Source organism: Thunnus thynnus, chromosome 1 (genome assembly GCF_963924715.1).
Source record: "Thunnus thynnus chromosome 1, fThuThy2.1, whole genome shotgun sequence".
In the NCBI taxonomy this organism is placed as follows: domain Eukaryota; kingdom Metazoa; phylum Chordata; class Actinopteri; order Scombriformes; family Scombridae; genus Thunnus; species Thunnus thynnus.
The window spans coordinates 10098589-10120303 of NC_089517.1; the positions used below are offsets into that span (position 1 = coordinate 10098589).

At 39.6% G+C, this 21715-nt stretch overlaps 1 protein-coding gene across 10 annotated transcripts in view; it reads right to left on the bottom strand.

Annotated features, from left to right (window-relative positions):
* neo1a (neogenin 1a) overlaps window positions 1-10672 on the bottom strand; it is a 161886-nt gene extending 151214 nt beyond the window's left edge. For 4 of the 10 annotated variants that reach the window (XM_067580625.1, XM_067580461.1, XM_067580538.1 and 1 more), the window contains exon 1: window positions 9407-10670. In XM_067580625.1, coding sequence (XP_067436726.1) covers window positions 9407-9497 — 91 coding nt within the window. In that variant the 5' untranslated portion in view covers window positions 9498-10670. Of the gene's footprint in view, window positions 1-9406 lie in introns of all 10 variants that reach the window. The other 6 variants (XM_067580693.1, XM_067580855.1, XM_067581005.1 and 3 more) reach the window with 4 other exon arrangements.
* Window positions 10673-21715: the final 11043 nt, after the last annotated feature.

Here is a 21715-nt window from a genome sequence, read left to right on the forward strand (position 1 = left end):
ATGGAGAAAATACAGCAACTTCAAACAGATTTGTTCTGGCGCTACTCACCAAATCTGCAGCAGCTCATTAACTATTGAACAGACACCATTATTAGAAATCTTGGTTGCAGTTGCGCTGGTATTGAATCGAGGTCTGTGAGCCTTTCTAAGAAAGTCAAGGGTTTAACCCTTTAATTAACAATGTGGAGAAAAAGCCGTCTTGCCAGAGCACATGTCAATATTTTCCAATGGGGGAAACACCAGGTTTTAATTTATGTGAATCTTATAAAAAATCTTTTTTATGCACATTTTTAGAATCAAAGTTCTTTCACAACCCCCAAAAACCACACATCTAACAACCTCTTTGCAATTCACAGCTGTGTGTAAATCTGTAATTTTGTTATACTAAATAAAGCCTTTACAATAAAAAATGTAATAATAATGTCAGCGTTGTGGCATTTAACGCATGATTCCCGCTTTTTTTGTTTCTTAAAATATGTGCTCAGCAGATAATACTGAAATCAATGACACCGGGGTTGCTACATGCTGCACACAACATTCTCAAGGCTAAATCAAAATGGTCTAATTCCTCCAAATCCTCTTAGCAAAACTAGGTAAACACTTTTTTTTTTTTTTTTTTTTTTGCTGGAAAGTGAGTTCAAGTCGGGAAACTCTCTGAACCTTGTTGATAAAACGGCTGTTCAACCCCAGATGGGTGGCATACGCCTATACAAATACCCACACAAACATACACACACCCCACCATGTCTAAAAGCTGCCAAGAGCCACAGGCCAGGCACAAGATGATGGCAGCCGGCTCGATTGAGCGGTGCTCACAATCCTCTCTCTGTGACTGACTGCCCCCACACCCTTTGAGCATATGAAAAGTTCCTTTGAGTGAATGAAAGCTGAGAGGCTCAATGTGTACTTGGGCGATTGATACGTTATAAGTGTGTACGCGAGATCTCTCTCTCCCCGCGTGCGCGTACATTGTTAAACATAGCACCAGTAATGTGCTGATAGCGAAAGATGAGGATGTTTGAGGTCAGAAACAATAACAAAAAGTTAATTCGGTGAATGAAATAGGTCAACCTCAGCCTGTATTCATATTGGCAGAGCGCAGAAGGCCACAGGATCTATAAAAACAATCCTGAGGTTGAGGAATAACAAGATTCGAATTGCACTATCCAAACTGGACAATTATGAAGGACAAAAATCATTATATTGGAGAAGCTCCATTGATTCTTGTTTGCCTGCATTATCTTTGAAGCACGAGCTACTTAACAACTGCACTACACTGTGAACTACACCGCTGAGAAGACTTTCAGGTTAATTCATCACAGCCTGGACGTCCTCCAAAAAGACAGCAGAGAATAAATTCATGTCTGAGAGCTGCAGGATGTTGGAACTCCAGCAGGTACAGTGCAATCAAATGAAGGTTATTAATCAGTCTTTCCAGAAGAATATTAGTCTCCCTTAATTTATGACAAGGAATGAAACCCGCCACCTCACAATTACTTTAAATATAAATCACCTTAATTATATTTAAGACTCTTAATAGTAAGAACTGATTAGGGGAGGAATAGCCAAAATATAAAGGAAATGCAATATTCATTGTCAACAAACATTTTCGTCTCGTCATTGTATAGTTTACTCTCATAGAATGAAGTCTGGCGCATCTGCTTCTTATTCAAGTTATTATAGTTAGATTATCTGATGATTTTCATCTCTTATTTCGCTTCAAAAGCCAAGATTAACAAAACGACTTGTGTTTATCATCCTCAGGTTAATGTAACTGAGATGAGATGCCGTTGTAAGACGACGCCTCAGTACAAAATCCTCTTTGTCAATACTGAAACATTCCACAAGAGATCCCACATCGTTTTTCACACCGTCCGCAAAAAAAAAAATGCCGCATATCTGATTTCAACTATTTCAACCAAGAATTCGACAAATCCAACATTTCATTGTTGGTTTTGGACTTTTCATTAGATTTGTCAATAATAAACGGAAAAACAAGAATAAAGCCAGCCAACTATGTCCTTGTAATAAAGAAAGTTTTTAAAATTCAGGAGGATTTAGAAAACAGGAGTTCACTTCACATTTAAAAAGGGCTTATGAGATCTTATTTTAATAGGAAATGTCTGTAATATACCCCCAGGGGTATAAAAAGTGTTCAGTGTATAACAGAGCCTTGCACTCATTAGTCCAGGCTCATCTGACAAGCACAGCTTGCATGTGTCATAATCCTATGCAGCTGCCACTACCGACAGGACGCAACACGGCAAGAGTTCGGCAGAACCAAAACAGCAAAGGTTTGAGGAAAATCTTCAGGGAAAAAAGTCCTCACTGTCCTACTAAGCTTCTGTAAAGACTCAAGGTTCTGCTTGAATGCCAGGCCAGGGAAAGATACTTGCTTGTAGTACACTTAGATCTAACATTTGCTGCCGTCATGCTGCAGCTATAAAAGACGTGCAGCCAAACATAGAAGCTTGATTCCTGACGTTTTTCAGTATGTAAATCAATGAAAGACTGGACAATACCTGCCTGTAAAGAACGTGAGTGCAGTAGCAGCAACATAAATATCATAGCATGTGTCAGACTACTAGTTACTATACACACAACCTTGACTTGCCAAGTCTTCTTGTCCATTTTCTGAGCTCTCATCAAAGCTTTATTCAACAATAGAGGTGACAGTATTTGAATGTCAGAAAATTAAACACTCTTTTTGGTTTGACATGCGTAACGACGAGCCCGCTGCAATCGTCTGCATATCTGCAGTCAAACGACCGTAAAAAGACTGATGATCACAAGTTTTAAGAAACGTGCGCAGCAACGTTTGATCAAAAGGTAACAAGATCAGGAACTGAAAAGATTTTATCAGTGCAACTTCTCACCTTATCAGATACCTTGAAGGTTTTTCTGTTGGTGCTTTTTGTAGTTATTGTATTAGACCGTTTAAAAAGACATTCTGTAACCACACTTGAATTCTGCTAAATCCAAAATAAGGATGAACAAACATGTACCTATAGGTGCTCAAAACCAATTAATTAATGTTTATTGTTGAGCTGACAACGAACCATACACCAACACACCACACACACACACTGCAGTGAGGCTTGAGGAGCAGAGCGTGACCGGTTCAGTTCTTCAGACGCCCTATAGCTGAAGAACATAGCAGCATAATGACCGAGATAACAAAGTAGACTCTTATTGACATGTAGCCGTAATTTCAGTCCCTTCTTTGTATGCTTTGCTCGCTCTGCTGCTGTGTGCGTCAGCTCCAAGGAAACTGAAAAGACTCTGCTCTCCCAGAGGTCATTAAGCCTGAGCATCATTCAATCACAGCAGAACAGGGAAGCCTGGAGAGCACAACAGCACCACAGTGAATTAAGATTTTTGCATTTTGTTCTATTTTTAAAAAAAGATGGAAAAGTCGGGCAAACATGCTCCAGTTATATATCCAGTAAAAGATAAAACTATTGTTGTTGTAATGTCCTTCAGGTTACAATAAAGTCTCAAAGAAGTCATCACATGGGGTAGCGCTGACAGCTTTGTGGCCTCTTTGACAGTATCCAACTTTTTTTTTTTCTTTCCAAAGTGCCAGCAAGTTTTTTTCATCTTTCTTTTTTTTTTTTGTTTGGACATGAAAGAGCCAGCAGACACAAAGAAGACAGACAGCAGCTGGACTGGAAAGGTGCTGCGTCTGACATCTTTTAAAGCACAGCAGGAACACCTCTGAAGCTGAGAGAAGTTCAGCTTTTAAAAAAGGAGCGCACATAAGGTGAGACGCTTTTTTTTTGTTTTTGTGCGCGCCAACCTATCATAACACAGAATAGGTTGGCTATCATAGGACATAGAAAATTGATGGTTCAGGACAACACCTATACCTATTTTGCACCACACTAAATGAAAGGGTTTTCTCATGTCCAGAGACCAGGGGTTTCCCCCCAGGAAATTGATTAAAGGAAGTGGTGAGCGATAAAAGAAGCCTTTATTCTCAAATGTCCCCATGGTACTATGATCAAATTGATGGATTTTGTGGACCAGGAACTGCTACTATTAATATGGAGCATTTTATCATTAAACATTTCTACAGCTAGTTAGATTTATGGTATATTATGGTTGTCACGGTATATTTTTATAACAGCATTGTTATTGATGATGGGATTGGAATATTGAAAGGATAATAAGGACACATAATAAATATATTTTAAAAGTTCTCCTATTCTTAGGATTTAAATGTTGTGGTCTTCCTGGATATATTATTATTATTATATATTGTAATGGATATATATGTATATGTGTGGAGGAGAGATGCTGGTCATATTGGGAGAAGGAAGCTGAAGATGGAGCTGCCAGGCAACAGGAAAAGAGAAAGGCCAAAGAGGAAGTTTATGGATACAGTGAGGGAAGACATGCAGGTAGTTGGCATGACAGAAGAAGATACAGAGGACAGGAAGATATCCACTGTGACCATCCCTAACAGTTACCACCAGAAGGAGAAGGAGAAGAAGTAGAAGAAGAATTTCCTGGATATAACTGAATGTGGGGGTTATTTCATACAGCCCAAAGTAATTTTTTCAAGGCTAATGAATGAGTACTAGAATCAGAAGAACAGCAGTGGCTGGTATACAAGCTGCAGTGGAGAGACGGGGAAAAGCAGACTTCAGTCAGTGTTGCTCTGCACCACACCACTAGAAGCAGCTCTGATAGAGGCAATTTCATCTTAGCAGGGGGGCAGCAGAAGCCACAGACTTGTCCATGATCCGCTCTGGGTTTTAGACCACTGACGTAAGCTTGGCTCCTCTCCACTCAGAACAGCCCCCCCCTCCCCTTCTACCACCAAGAGCAACCAGCAAACCAGCCCAGTCTTCTACGCCTCTAATACACCAGAGGCTAACAATGCCAGTTAGGGAAACCGTTTTTAAAAAGCATGCTGAATAGCAATCAATAAACATAAGGCAAAATACTGGATTAAAATTCATAGAGTGTGGAGAGATAATTCATGTAGCTTCAATCTGGGGTACAAGCATTAAACCTCCAGAATAACAGCTGATGCGTGAAAGTTTGATATGGTGAGAAATGGGATCAAGCCATGTGTGTTCAAGGCATGCATTATTTCCATTGTGCAAATGATGGAGGCCTTGCTACCATTCCTGTAAATTCCTGTAAAATTAGCCTAAAACGCCTATCCCAGGCATACCCAAAGTAAATTGAAAGCTGTTCTTGAATCATGTGCACGGCTGAAACACTCTCAAGTTTTTCCTCCCCCAACAGTAACAGAATCATTGCTACTGGCATTGAGTTTGTATTTCTGTATCAGTATTTTTTTTGCAAACAGATGCCTGCAGATGACATATAGCTGGGACTTATTAGCTGGAAAACACAACATTTAGCCTAGACCTAGTCCAAGTTTAAACTTAATAACAATACCGCAGAAAATGAATATTTTACACATGTTTTTCTAAGGGTATGTCTAGGCGTTTTACAAAAAAAAGGCAATTTGGAGACTCCAAAGGACCCCTGCTTCAGAATAACTGAAGCATAAACATATTATGATGCTTTTTTTCCCTTCTTGGGACTAAACATTGTGCATATAAAAGAGTCAAAACAAATACTACGGTGGAAAAGCAGTTTATATAAAAAGTAACATACAGAGAACTATTTAAATTTACATAATTTCCTTGTTGTGGCTTTATAGAACCCATTAAAACTGCATATTGTCATATTTGGAATTTCATTGGCTATACAAAGCTCCGGTCATCTGTTCCAACTGGCTCGGTCTTTACACGAAAGAAGAGGGTCAGGCACTTCCTTTCAACGTGGACTCTCGTTGGGAATTGTAGACTGTGGACAGGACGCGGAAGCTCCTATTGGGTCAAGCGAGGTGTCAGTTGAAGCGTCAGAGTGCAGCTGCCATTTTCAGACCATGATATTGCTAATGTTTACCTGCTAACTCGAGTTATGACAAAATTAGAAAAGAAAATTAGGAAAATTGGGCACGTCTCCCGGGCCATTTATTGATGTAATAATGTGTTTTGGACTAGATATTTTACTGGACTGGATCGCCTGGACGTTTGCCAATGTAACAAGAGTTTTATCAATCGGTGGAGTAAAATGAGGCTTCATAGGTGAGTTGCCCCAATTTTGTAATTGTTTGTTTGTTGGTTGGTTGTCTGACAGAGGCATTGATCGTACCTGCTGTTGTGATTGTATCTTGAACTGGTTTGCATCAATCGCATTACAAGAATCTTAGCTTTCCAAAGATATGTCACATAAGTACCCACTTAAACATAGCGTTGTGTACATAGCATAGTTTGTATTTAACAGTTGCACTGTTAAGAGGTTAACTGAACGTCTACATAAACCCTGCGGTGCAGCGTGAACTATACACAATATTTTAACAACAGCAATATATGAGCAAATTAACCAACTGGAGAACCTTCTAAAATGAAACAAAGTCCTTCTGGTTTGCCACAACAGACCGCTTAAAGCCGAAAGCGGGTGATTACACTGTACAGACCCCCAACCTCCAAAAAAGATGCAACAGCAGATGTGATGCCATCTATTCAGGGGATATTGATCCATCTTTCCTCCTGCCAATTACATGTGATAAACTGCTATGACAGTTAGTGCTAATTATCTCAATAATTGCTGTCATTTAACCCCCCAAAAACCCTGCACAAGCAGATTTACCAGCTGGAATAGCATAGAGGAACAAAGTACAAACACGCTGATATTCTTGAGTATGATCTCAAACTGCTGACCTCACCGAGAACACTGAGCAGCAACAAACTGAGCCTCCACATCACTGGCCGTAGCAGATCAGTAGCATTTCTTAATGGGGGTGGTTTCATTAGTGAAGCAGATGAATCAAACACTTGGCAAAGTGTGCAATTATCCTTCTCTCGTGGATGGAGGTCATTAGGACTTTATGAACGACTGGAGCCCATAAATAAATGATCAGTAAACAGCATACTCTGTATGGCAGACACAGCAGGTGACTCTGTATGATGCCCCTTCTCAACTGGTCACATGATGATGTGGACATGTGGAAAATGTTCAGCTATTTTAAGCTCAAGATTAAGTAGTAATTTGTAGAAATAGGTAGCAAAGAAAACCTTTTACTACTCTTTGCATAGCGATAGACACTGAAACGAGGGTGATGGATTCATTCTAATTCTTGGAATTCAGGTAGAATAAAATCCAACTTTAAGCCTTCCTAGTACTCTTCCCCAAAAACCTGGCTGTAGGACCACCAGGGTTTTGTAAACACAACAACACAAGGTGGTAAATTATGTTCTTAGCAGCAGAGTCCACAGAGAAGACCTTAAATGTGCCAAAGAAAACGACAGTTGTTTATGAAGTCTGGGCAATGTAGCATCTGAGGTGGTCTGTGAGGATAAAACCCTGGAGAGTGGTCCGTAAGAGCAGAGAGGGTTGCCAAATGTTTACACATTTCAGTGAGTTATTTGCATTGTCCGCTGGGAGACAATCAGCACACAATTCCCTCCCAGCAGGATTAGAGAGATAAGATAGGGCCTAAATGGATTTTACACTCCTCTAACAACGACCTGTTTACAAAAGCCAAATTTTTTAGAGGGTTTTTTTTTTAATTATAACAACTTGAAGGGAGCTGCAGAGGAGGAAGCTCTAAGGATACAGCTTCTAATTTGGCTGAACTTTTACAGGTTATTCAAAGTACAACAACAAAGTAAGACTATCTATTGCATCTGTCCCCAAACCAAACAAGACAGACTGAAACTCGAAGTTAGGGCTACAACTCTGCCAACTTTGAGAAAGATAAAGTTCTGGCCGCAGCAAGGACCTCAAGCAAATGTGTTTTGAATAAACACATATTTTCAGAGAGGGGGGACCCCACAATTAGTAATTTGAGACTCTCTCTGCGTGTGGGTCCCAGTCCAATTCTCTGGAATCAATCAAAGCTCCCAAAGGAACTCCCTGGTCCCCTTAATCTCCTGGTTTTATTACTTTCCAGACAGTCGGCCTGTTTCACCCTACCCCCATCTCCTTCTTTTGTACTGATCTCCAGCAAAGCCAAGGAGGGGCTTTTTTTCTCTCTCTCTCTCTCTCTCTCTCTCTCTCTCTCTCTCTCTCTCTCTCTCTCTCTCTCTCTCTATCTCCCCTTCCACCACTGCAGAGCGCTTTTCATGCAGGAGAGGGTCTTTCATCAAGGCTCCACACGCAAGAGAGCCCAACAGCTAGCAGAGGCCCGTCACTCCAAGGCCTGTCTTCTTTGCACATTCAATCTTTCTTTTTTTAACCGGCATAATAAACAACAAGTTTTCAAAGGCACATGGACATGCCTTTTTTTTTTTTTTTTTTTGAGAAACACACACACACACACAACTATTTTGTGCATATCATGGGAATAACGGAAAAAACTGGCCCATGTTGCCCATGTTCAGTTATATTCACTATTTTCCAGGCCACATGCTGGTGTGTTTGATAGCTTATGATAAAGATATGACTCTGTCACGATGAGGTGTGTGATAAGGGCTGGAGCTCTGCGCTCCAATGACTGCCAGAAATACATTTTTTTCTCATGGCTCTCCAATTTATCTCAGACACTCCTGTCTAAGAGTGCTTACAGTAGATTGTGGTGGGCTATGCTAGAACACAAGAGACTCAAATCACAGTGAAATGTTTCACTACAGAACCCACCACCAGTTGAAAAAAAAAAAAAATACTGAACTGCACACTGCAGTGCAGTGCCCTCACTTCCAAACAATTAACAGAAGCAAATGAATTGGGTTCTGTTTATCCATCAGCTAAACATGTATTGACGCCCAGGTAATGAGATGTCTGCTGGACTGATGATGCCAGCTTATTACCTGACAGTAAGCGCTAATGACTCTTTGCATAGTGTATTTTCTCTAGATTCAAGTTCCTGCCATCCTTTGCATTTCCACGGCCACAGAGCTGGTCAAACATGGTCGATTTAAAATTCAACAAACACCTGTGCTTGTTGAGAAGCTTTTTATTTTTTTTTTTAAATCAAAATCCAAATATCCACACAAGCCGACGAGACAACTAGATCCTACCGCATGTCTATGAATCCTTTGAAAGACAAACAGAGAAACCTATCAGCAGTAAAAGGACACCGTGGAGGAGCGTGTTGCTTTACTGCCCTGAAATAGGGTTGGTCTGGGAGTAAATTTAGTGTGCCTTGTTATGAAAAAGTAGCCTGCTTTTTAAACTTGTCAAAATGGTGAAAGAGTGGCTGACCTGAACTCTGGCTCCATGTCTGATTTTCAGAGCCAACAGCTTGCATTCCGTGTTTCATTTTTTTTTTCTAACTCGTGATACAATGTAGGTAAGTTCCTTCAATCGAGGCGAAAGGAAGCAAAACACACGCACACACACACACAGCAGAAGAGCAGAGTGTGTTTCAGGCATTTACCTTTGTCGACATGCTTTGCCGCGGTGGTCTCCGTGTAGAGAAAGGTGAGACAGAGGAGAGAGAGGAGCGACAGAGCTCCCCGCTCGGCCATCACTTTTCACAAATAAATCTTTGCAGGCTTCGGGAACCCAGGAGAAGCTTTTTATTTTAAAAAAGAAATCCTTAAAATCCCCGGCCACCTCCTGCAAATGCACAAGGAAAAAAAAAAAGTTCAAAGTCCCAAAATGTGCAGAAACATCCGGAACCAGGTACTTTTAAAACTGGCCGGATGAAACATGTAGCTGGAAAGAGAGAGCCGCAGGTTAGACAGACTGTTTTCTCAACTTGGTCGAGGCAGAGGTCGGAGAAAAAACACTGAAATCAATCCATTGCCACGGAGGCGCAGCGCAAGGACAAAAAGATTTGCGGGCGACTGAGCACCGACGCGCCGACTTTTCTACTCCGATATCTGACAAGCGCGTAAAAAAGACTAGAAAAGAGCTCAGTTGGGAGAAAAGATACGATCCGACCAGAAGGAGAAATCTCCGCCGCGGCCAGCTCACTGCTCACGGACGGGACGTAAGAGAGAGCAGCGTGTTGAAGGGCTGGATCTCCACCGGCTCCCCGGAAAACAGGGTGTGGAGTCACACGGAAGTTTGGATCCTGGCTGTCTGTCTGTGTGCTCAGGCAAACACTAAAATATGGTGTGGGACTGTACCTCAGGTCTACTCATGGATGTATGGGTTTACCGGTGTGCTAAAATGTATATGCAAATGTGACACTTTATATTGCGTTAATAACAAGTTAATAAGTCGGAAACTCACATATTCTATTTCTATAAGATGAATTGCAACTTACAAGTTCAATTAATCTATACATTTCATATTAAGCAAAGTTATATTGAATTAAACGACTCTGTAATGTGATAGGGTTGGGAGTAATCATTGGAAAGCACTTTCTCAGCTTTTGACACAAGTTAAAGGTGCAGTAGGTAGAATTTAGTAGCATCTATCGGAACGGACTTGGCAGAAATGGAATATAATATTCATAGATATGTTTTAATTAGTATATAATCACTTGAAAATAATAATCATTGTGTGTTTGTCACCTTAGCATGAGCCCTTTATATCTACGTAGGGAACGGTCCGCTTCCATGGAGCCCGCCATCTTGCATCACCATGTTTCTACAGTAGCTCAGAATGGACAAATTAAATACTTGCTCTAGAGAGGGCTTTTCGCGATTTTCGTGAGTTTCGTGACCACCGTAGGTTAATATACACGCTTGGTAGGGGAGGAGGAGGGGAGGGGAGGTGTATTCATTTGCTTGTAATATGCAACTTCACCGCTAGATGCCACTAAATCTTACACACTGGTCCATTAAGTTGGCTCATTTCTGTTTTGCATTTAAACCATGAAGTCTTATGGCTCACACCATACATAAAGATATTAATATGTAACACTAGTCTTTGGCTATTAGCAGTTTTTCTGAAGTATAAATAAAAGCAAAACTTTGAAAAACCTTCCACTGAGTTTGTAGAAACTTACTGCTGTTTTGAAAACATTTCTAGATTCGTCAAAGAACAATTCTGGCCTGAAATGACAAATATTCAGCCTGAATTAACAATAAAGGTGAATAACGAGACTTTATTTCTTGCGAAAACCAAACAAAGATGGCAGCCAGAAGTGGAATTTCCTTGCATGTGCAATGCAACAAAATATTAGCATGTTATTATAATAATATTAATAATAAAAATTTACTTAATGATACCTTAAAGGATAGGTTCACAGTTTTTCAAGTCTTTCTTAAAACAAGTGCCAAAGTCCCTCTTTTTGTTACTATACTTCCACCACAGCTCAACAGGGAAACACCAAGAGCAAATTTGATACTAAAAAGACTGTAAATGTGGCAGATATCCACTTGATATGACTAACTCAGACTGATGAAGCCTCATATAAGCTTCAGATCAACTTTTAAATGCATTTTTGCACAAAATAACTGTGTGGACACACTGTGGATTTTGGCCCCCACCACTTACATCGAAAGCACATTTGAATGGGGTCTTTTAATAGTCAGTATGGACAAGAGGAATGATCACAGCAAGGAAAACCTCTTTCAATGTTCATATGGGCACCTGACTGTTGATTTACAGCAGGCATGAAAAATTGCAAACCTATCCTTTAAATTTTTATGTTGCATAGTGTCAGACTAGCAAAGCGATATTTACACCTTACTACCTTTTAAGAGTCCCAAACTCTTTGAAATTGAGAAAACCATTAGTTAGTTACAAACCGAAGAGTTAGGCCTATATCTAGTTTTCATTAAGGGAAGATCAATTCTTAGTTTTGTGACTCAAATATTGTTCATCTTCAACACAAACTGCTCAAAATCATGAGCGTTGGTATTTATTTTATTTATCTTATAATCCTGTGATTAAACAGCTTTCATACAGTAAACCTAAAGCAAGCTGCAGTGCCACATCCACGCCACATTCAGCTGTCCTCATAACTAGTTTATACATAGCCCAAAATAGTGGGGGAAAAAAAACTTTTCCTGTTTAAAATAATGTCCACAGAAACCCAAACAGACACAAAGGCCAACATCTGTAACTTGATTCCACCAGATGATGTCACATGGTGGCTGGAAATAAGAAGATAGGATTAAGTCCCTTAAGTTTCAGATCAAGTTGCCTAAAATAATCCCGGGGGTGGTGTGTATTGTTATGAGGCAGGAGATGAAGTAAGAGATTAAAAAAAAAAATCCTTGTTTTTGTGGATGAAGGGGAATTGAGAGACTGTTAATCCAAGGTGAGAAATCTAACATTTGCATCAATTTCCTTTTGAAAAAAAAAAAAGCTTTTTATTTGCTGGTATAATAAGTGACTGCAGCTGCTTGTTTGTAGTTAAATAAAACAGAAGTATGAAAGCAAAGAAAACAAGTTCTGTATTCTCCTTCAGCTTGTGACTAGGCTTTAGGGAGAAAGGAAAGGAGAAGGGTGGCCTGTTTGCAAACAAGTGATATCCCAGCACTGCTGTATCACTCAATAAAACAAAGCCATTCACTCAGAAACATGGAACAGCTCCCTCCACTGGTTTGAGCACCCCATGACATATTAATCATGACCAGCTCCCCTGTGGGCATGACAGAGCCTCTTTCTGTTTTGGTATCCCTAGGGCCGCCCTGTATCTACTCTCATTTTACCTGTCAAACATGACATTTTCACTTTCAATTAATTATACTTTCTTTCTGCTTCACTGATTGCACGGTGTGCCTCAAGGCTCACCTTTTGGTCCAACAATGTTTTCTTTAAGCATTCGTCAAAGTCTTTGTCAGGTCTTTTCATTCCATTACGGTTTGTAATACAAATATAACCAGTCATATCCCAGGAGTAAACGAAATTATCCCAGTAAATTGTGAGTATTATAACTCAAGGACTAGGTTTCTCAGAAATTCCAACCCAGTTCATGCAACCGTGCTTGTCATTGGCCCTGAACACATCTGAAGAAATCAAGGACATAAAGCACCACATGCTTTAGTAGCACTGCAGAAGAAAAGGCATGAATGATTCAGTGTGTCATCTGATGACTGTACTGCCATGTTTCTTGGCGGGCAGTAGGGGTCAGGCAAGTAAATTATGAGTGAATGAATAAATATACCAAGGAATGAAAGTACAACAAATTAGTCAGAATTATTTAGAATGTGGATCCATCGGATGCTTTACATCTACAAATTATATGCATTTACTGATTGCATGTCTTCAGAGAGGCTGATTATCTCAGATTTCAACATAAGATTTATGTAATTTACCAATAATAATAAAATAATACACTAATGTACATTTAAATCATCCTACTTTAACCACAGATAAAGTGAACATTGTGTACATGCTCCAGATTGTGCCAAATTCTTGATTACTGACCAACAAAACAGAGTCAATAATCTATAAGTCTTAATACTGTATATCATATCATATCAACTGCTTGAAGATGCCTATGTCTGGTGTTGTGGTTTTGCCTATAATTTAATTCATACCTCGGCAATGCACCAAGATACATCTCACACCAACCCTTGTGAGTAGGAGTGGAGATTGTTAAGCAGGGTTAGGTGCACGTAACAGGAGGCTAAGATAACAAGACATGTTTTACATATGAATGCTCAGATTTACATATTAAGGGTTTCATTCCAAAATCAATTAGGCCCTTCTTGGAAAAGTCTTGCCTCCTGAAATTAATTTTGCAAAAACAAATCTGAACCACAGCCGATTTTTGTCTTTAAAATATTGGTAATTTGTAGCAAATTCTTGGTTGACACGAACCAATAACATGTTGTACTTTTCAGCAAACCATTTTTAAAAATAGAGTATGCAAATGGTGGCTTTATCGTCATCTTGAGACATAACCACACATTCAAAATGCAAAGCCAGTCATGTATTATTGAAAGACAACTGCAATATTTTTTTTTTTCAGCAAATCTTGACAATTTTGTGTTCTCACAGAGCAAAAATTCACCAAAGAAGACACTAGATTCCCTCTAGTGTGTTATATACATGTAAGATATTCAGGTAATGGCACCTTTAAAACACACAGTAAAGACAACGTACAGTACAGTCAGACAGATAATCATGGTTTGCTTTGTAGCTGGGTTTACATGACTGGCCATTATAATATAATAGCCAACATTTGTTCCTCTACAAGACATATCCCTACTCCGCTGATAAGAAACCAAAACATTCATTCCACACACTACATGAAACCACACCACGATTTTTTGCAGTATGTTCTGCTCTTTATAATGAAGCAATATATTACACAGCAGACCTGCCTGTTAAAGTCGGTTCACATCCACAGGCCAATTATATTATGTACATGCACACAGCTGGGCTCATACTCGCCTCTAATTCTTTAACAGTGTTTTTTTTTTTTTTTTTCTTCCACAGCCTGTTGCTCTGCGTTCTGGGAACATATTTCTTCCAGATTAAAGAACAAGGTCATACCAAATCTCAAATCTCCAACATTAAAGAGATATTCACATCATGAATCAAGTAATGGCAACCATGCAGTTGAGGAAATGCCCATTAGATTACTGCACAGAAAGGACGGTGGATTATCTCACACTTGAAGCAGCTGTTAAGCATAATGTTTCAAACCTTTCTAAATATTCTGAAACCCCTGTAAAAGCAGCCTCCATATGTACACTAAAACATATCCAGGTATCATTAAGTTAACATGGATGTGTGTGCATTTTCAGAAGACTGCGAGGATGCACAAGGCTGATTTTGCCATTAGTTTGCATGTGGAGAAAAAAAACTGAAGCCAATCTAATCTATTCTATTTCCTTTCTACTTAATAATGAATTACCATCATTTTAAACATCTTGCTCCTTGATATTACCCCTCTTCTAATAATATCACTAAATCAGCTATTCTGTTCAAATGATTGGTTTGGATTACCAATACTGGTATTGAGTTGAATGTGATCCCAGCATGATCCTGATCTTATTTAGGATCAGATTAAGAGGCACGAGGCTCAGCTCATAGAAGAGCCGGATGAACGCAGTCTTTGGCGTGGCACTTTGGCGCTTCCTGAGGATTATTTGCACTCTGAATGAAATATCACCTCATCCACTGACCACTGAACACAAAAGAGCAGTTTGAATGGTAAATTACAATGCGAGTTCAATTAACTGACCATTAATTGAATAGATAGGACAGTTATGGTCAACACAGTGATGGTGGCTGTGGTGACTTAATGTGCATTTGTGTGTGTGTGTGTGTGGTTCATTTTCTGTGTCTCAGCCTGTCTACTGCGGTTATGTGTGTGTGTGTAGATATTTGTTTAAGTCATATTAGCCCCAAGAAAAAGGCTGACATTTAAATCCTGAACCAGCTTTGATTTTTTTGCTTTAATCTGACACATTTGAGCGACATACACGGGTGCTTATTTGTGTGTCTGTCTGTTATTTACCCACAGAGACAGCTGCTGTGTACCTGGCCCAAACCCCAGGCTAAAGATGGCAGCAGCACATGTCCTCATGGAGCATTCTCACCTGCCGCACAGCACATAACTTGCTTCAGCAGGAAGCAGGCGGTGTGCACTCAGATACCCCCATCATACATGTGCTTGCCTGGGCACATTTTCAGAGCCTGGCACAGTTCTCCTCACACATGTCAGCACTTTCTCTCCCTGTCTTCACCCTTTTCCTGGATGCTGGTAATCATTATTCTAATTACCTTTCAGTGCGCAGCTGAAATATCGCAGTGTACAGCCAGTGGCTTGATTGACGTCAGAAGTCATGGAGAGGACGAGAATGGATGGAGAGGGGGTAGAGGAGCAGATTTGCACTCACAGTGACCAGATAAACCGGGATCTATGACAGTCTGAGTTCTTATTACTTCAGGTTATGGTGTGAATTTTGTCAGATTAGCTAAGAATCCATGTTATTGACCATTGTCTGGAGGTTTGTTCTGAGAGGAGTCTAATAAGTATTGGACTCAATGAAACCCTCCCTATGAATTGATTGAGAAAAGAGACCCATATTTTTCAAGATTCGAAGATATATTCATGCGGCGTGCAGTGCTTAGCTGTCGTTTCCACAGACTGTAAAAAAAAAAACAAATACACAAACATCCTAAAAAATAAGAAAATTATAAAAGATAAAATAAGATAAAAGAAAAAAAAGACCAAAAAGCAAAGGTATGCACAATGCAGTAAGTGAGAGAATGTAAGTGAGTAACTAAAAAGTGAATATGGAACATGGGATATGAAATATTTATAAATGAGAGATGATAATGTGGGCCAGTATGTGAATATGGACTTAGTGAAAGATAAAATATGAGAGGTAGACTTGTCCACATTGTCCACATTCACCCTTACAAATATTTTGCAGCTGCTTGGCCGCAATACAGGAAAATGTAACTCATAGTCGAGACAATGTCAGTCCTTATAACATAAAGTAATTAATAATAATTAACGATAAGGCAGTTTCCCTTTTCCTCCTCTTAATCCTAATGATTACTGATAGATGATGCAGTTGGACATGTATGAATCAAGGGAACATAACTTTTTTATCAGTTACCATATAAGTACATGTTAAAAAAGTACTGTTTGAAATGTGTTAACCATACAGGACTTAGAAAAATAAGAGAAAACTACATAAACCAATGACACAAGTAACTTAATCACAAGTAAAAACATTGCAACTGCATAGGAGGTCTTGTAATCATCACTTTGAAGTGTCAGTTTTTTTAAGCAACATGAATTTCAAAGAGACAGAGTCATCTGTGCAATTGCATCTGCCAAAAAAATGAAAATGATTTCATATGTCAAGGGGGGAACAGTCAGCAGCTCTGACAAGTGTCTATTTTACCACAAACTTAGACCATCAATTCCAAGTATGTGGAGATAAGTGTGTGGATGCTTTGATTTCTTTTCAAGAAGGGATAATATGGGAAAATCCTGACAACATATGCGGGAAAAGAGACAAACCGCATCAACAAAGAGGAGCAGAATCACAAGCTGAAAAATATGTAAGAGATATATACAGTACATCGGTTGCAGATGAACTCATGTAACCCATGTTGATTTAGTTACATCAAAGTCATTTCTCATGGTAAGCTTCTGTTTTTATCTACCCTCTGTAGGTCTTTTGGGACCATAAGAGCTACATTTATTATTCAGTATGCAGTATAAAACTCTCATACTGTACACTGTAGGTACAGTTGATGGAATGATGCAGCTTTGAAACAACCAACCTTTCAGCAACAGAATCCAAGAACGTATGGCTGTCAAACAGGCACATCAAACACTAATTTCAGCTGAGGCATCAAACTTTTTTGATTTGTGCTTCAAGCATGCTATCTGATTCTTTCTGCTTTCTTTTGTGATCTTTTTTTTTTCTCATCAGTCGGTTTAGTCTGTTTTAAAACTGAGAATTGTAAAGCAGACCTGATAGAGAGAGAGAGAGAGAGAGTACGCCATTGTGACAATATTTTTTATGGTCTTTTGTCTCTTCAGGGAAAGACACATCACTCTTCTTTTTAAAGGTTAATCAGCGACAATAGCATACAGGTGTGCTTGAAATGTCAATGGTTTCTAATGAAAGGAATAGAAATTCAAATGAAAGCCATTAAGCCCAACAGCTCTTGGTTGGCTAAATCTGTTCACCCTGAAACAGTTCACTGGCACTATTCTTCGTGATTGTACGTATTTCACAGGCAGGCGTGAGTGATTCTATCTCCAGTTCATTTGCTGGATATGAACAGTCTCTGCGCTCCAAAGCTATACATGTACATCCAAGTGCAATACTGGAAAGAGAAAAGACATTTACAGGGAGATATTAGGTTGACGGAAGGTGTAATTTGTCAGAACTGGCTTTTCGAACAAATTTGACAGTAGAAGATAATGCAATCTCAAGAGTCCTCTGCCAATTTTCTCCTTCTCTCTGTTAGACTCCATCTTGTGAAGGCAGAGGCCTCACATCAACATCCCAGCAGGAGCCTGCTGCTTGGAGACGCTGGCCTAACAAACCGAGCGGCATAAACACGGGCTTCAAAACGAATACTCGATGCTGTGTGGATTTTGCCATGGTGCCCCGCTTTGAGCTATAGCCGTTGAAATATGTTTAAAGAGGCCAACTGTGGAGACCCTTGAATTTTTCTTTATGTTTTATGAGTAAATATTTAGAGATTTTTTGGGGGGAACCCTGCTGATACATTAAAATTCATAATATAATGCTGTCATTGTGACAGCGAGGAGTGAAGTGCGTTAGAATTAGAGGCCATAAAAAATGACGAGTTGTACAACCTTCTGCCATTCACAGTATTGTACAGAACCCAATCAATTTTGCAAACACATGTTGACACCCTCTTGTCCTTTCTCCAGATGGAGTTGGTTTGTTTTATACTGCTGCCCTGAATGGATGGCTTTCTATCGCTCGTAATGAGCACCATTGAGATGAGGTGAAGTCACTTAAGGGGCTGTCTGGGCAACACATGCAGCCTTCCCAAGATGTACGACCGCAAGCTGCCTTCCCCCTGGCTCACCTCCCATCTCCCCCCTCCAGCCCCAGCTCTTGTGGTTAAGGGCCTTCTTCCTGCCAGAGGAGGTTGACTGTTGTTGTTGGAATTGCCATGGCCACTTAAAGGGGCTCTTTCAATCAACAGGGACTGCAACTCCTTAAATGGGGCTTGGGGATCACCGGAAAATACAAAACAAGAAGCAGCACCTAATCTTGCATGCTCCATTTTCACTCAGGCCAGAAAAATGCGATCAATTTGACCTGACAAATAAGGTAGAGTGTTTCATTTTGATAGTAGGTGGCCAATTTTACTAGCATATTTTCTGTGCTTATCCACTCATTTCCAGCTTAAGCAGGAACTTGTGGCCACATGGGTGCGGAGTAATGTTTTATCCATGATGGATGATCATATGCCTTCACCAGGGAGGTGGCCAGTGGGCTAGGCACAATGTAACGAGTCTAAGCTACAGCAGCGCTGCCCAGACTGACAATGAAATGGAGAGTGCCATATTGCAATAATGGGAGAGGGGGGAGAGAAGGAGCAAAAATACGAGAGGGAGGGAGGAGAAATACAGAGCACTCCAACGGGGAAGCAAAATACTGCAATCTGTTCTGGCAGAACAGATTGAAACGATTACAGTGAGGGGAATATTCAGTTTTGGGTTGTTTTTTTTTTTTTCCACTCCACCTCAGCTGTCATGAAGTGTATGAATGCTCTGACCAGAGTGAGAAAGAGAGGGCACGCAATAGTCACTGCCAAATCCTGCCTTGCTGTTGTAGCATCTTGCATCGTTCACGGGTTTTATGAATCACAGTACATGTGTGAAGAGAGCAATGACTGATGAAAAGATTAGTACTGAGAGAAATTAATCTCAAAACAGATCGTAATAGAAGACAGCCATTAGAGATTAGTCATGTATTATTCTTCTCATATTGTTGAGTTTTTCTTATGTCACCAGAAAACTGATTAAACAAAGATCAAGAACCTTCAAGTTCAAGATGTAATGACACTTCAATATATTTCCAATGCAATAAAACCACAACGGAATTTCCTTTTTCTAATGCAGCCGTACTGGATGTCAGATGTTTTTGTTAGAGTCTAAGAATTAAAGAGCAAACAGGCTTTAGAGCTGCTTTTTAAAGCAAATAAAGTTTTGATGGATACCTCCAAACTTACAAATATCACCATTAATATAAAACCTTTTCTTATAATAGTGATAACGGCATCCAATATGCGCATTGTACTTTGTTGAAAAGACATTAAACCAGCCTTCTATATCTATAATGAGCTATCCTGAAAAAAATGTTTTTCAAAGTATGTTTACAGTTGTTGTATATTCTATGTTTTTTTGTGTTTTCTTATTATTGTGACTTAGATACCCTATGAAACTTCCTTATTATGAGTTATTGTAAAAGGCAGGGGTGTTAAAAAGTAGTGAAAATGTGGAGAAAAAAACCATATAGCAGAAACACTGATATGAAACCATAATGTAACTGTGTTCCTACGTTCAGTCTGCTCTCTCTCCCCCAATATTTCCCACCTGTGACTGACATAAAAGGCAGGAAATGTCAAAGAAAATAATTATTACATGACATGTTGTGTTTTGAGTGACGGACTGCTATCATATATGTACACATCTTGATGTTTGAGTGAAGGTAACATGTGTTAGCCCCCCCCCCGCTTTTGGTGGTTGAAAGGCTTTCGGAGGAATCAAAAGCAGAAGTAGAAGAGGTGGTTTGAGGTTAGGTGGTTATACAAAAAAAAAAAAAAACTCCTGAAATACACTGAACCTGAAAAAACGATGATGATACAATGTGCCTCCGATGCACCCATCCCTTATGACATGCTTTCTTGGCTTTTTCCAGCACTGATACATTTTGCTGTCATGGTATTTTTAACGCAGATGAATCTCTGGGTGAACCCCACCTAAGGGTGTCCAAGGGCACATTTTCCTTAAAATACCGATTATCCCTCCCATCATTCAGTCATATACTGTACACCGAGACTGCACTGGGACTTCTCTCTACGCTCTTACAGATGGAGCCTAAGTACATATGTGAATTCACTAAGAGGTAGTAAATGGCCTAAATGACCCCTGCAGTAAATCTTTGGCACATACAGGATATACAGCATGTTCTGTCAAAACGTGAAACTAAATTATTGAGGCTGCAACACGAGCTGCCCATGCCACAGCAGCTAAACATCTGTGTGATCAGAAAACCTCACTGTGAACTGAACATGCCACAGCAACATGTCAGGCAGAAAAATGACGCATTAACTCCCCATGGCCCATTACAATGCATTACACTAGCGTGCCTGTCTCCTCTCCAATAGTTATTTATTCCTGCCCTGTAATTAGGCCTGCCTGCAAAAAAAAGTCGATTTGTTTACCCCAATGTTTCTTTCTCATTATGTCTGGAATACATCCCCCAGAGAATTACTCTGCATGTAGCCTATGGAGCACAGGGGTAGTCAGGGTTGTTTTCAGCAATGATGAATAGTTCTTCCTTTGTTCTCAGAAGCAAAAAAAAAAAAAAAATGTTTTCATTTGAGCATCAGTCATACAATAAAGTCATGAACATTTGCATGTACTGTAGGTTGTATTACCTTTATCAGAACTGCACATGGCGGTTAGGGTTTATACATGTCATTTACTTTTGGACTTTGCAAATCATAGTCAAATTTCTCATGAAATGTTACACTGGTGCCTTCATATTGTCATTGCATTGTTGTATAGTCAAACTTTCTTTCCAGGCTGTTGTTGAGATCTACGTGACAGACAGCATGTCATGTCTGTCATATAAAAAGTGATGACACGTTTCAGCTTTGTACTCCATATTATCATGTGTTGGAATGGATATTAGATACATACTTACTTAAACCAGTAGCTTAATAGAAATGAAAATTATGTATAGCATGTGCTGTTTTTTTTAAAGAGTGCAACTATACAAAGGTAATGATTTATAGTCATATTTAATCATCATTTCATTTTAAGTTAAGAAGTCTACAGCTACTCTACCTCGCATAAGTGCTAAATACGCCAGCATGCTAACATCCTCACAATGAAAATACTGACATGCGGATGTTTAGCAGGTATAATTTTTACTATTTTCAACATCTTAGTTTAGCTTGTTAAAGGATATGGATGGTGATTGTCTATATTTTCACACTCTGCACTGAAGTTCTTTGAGAAATTTACAATGTAGTACAAAGTCAAGAGGTTGTGATATGTAGCACAGTAAGCTAGTGAAGCTCTGTAAACTCTGTGAATTGCATTCCTGCCATGGATGTAGGGCAGTAAGGTTCCTGTGTATGC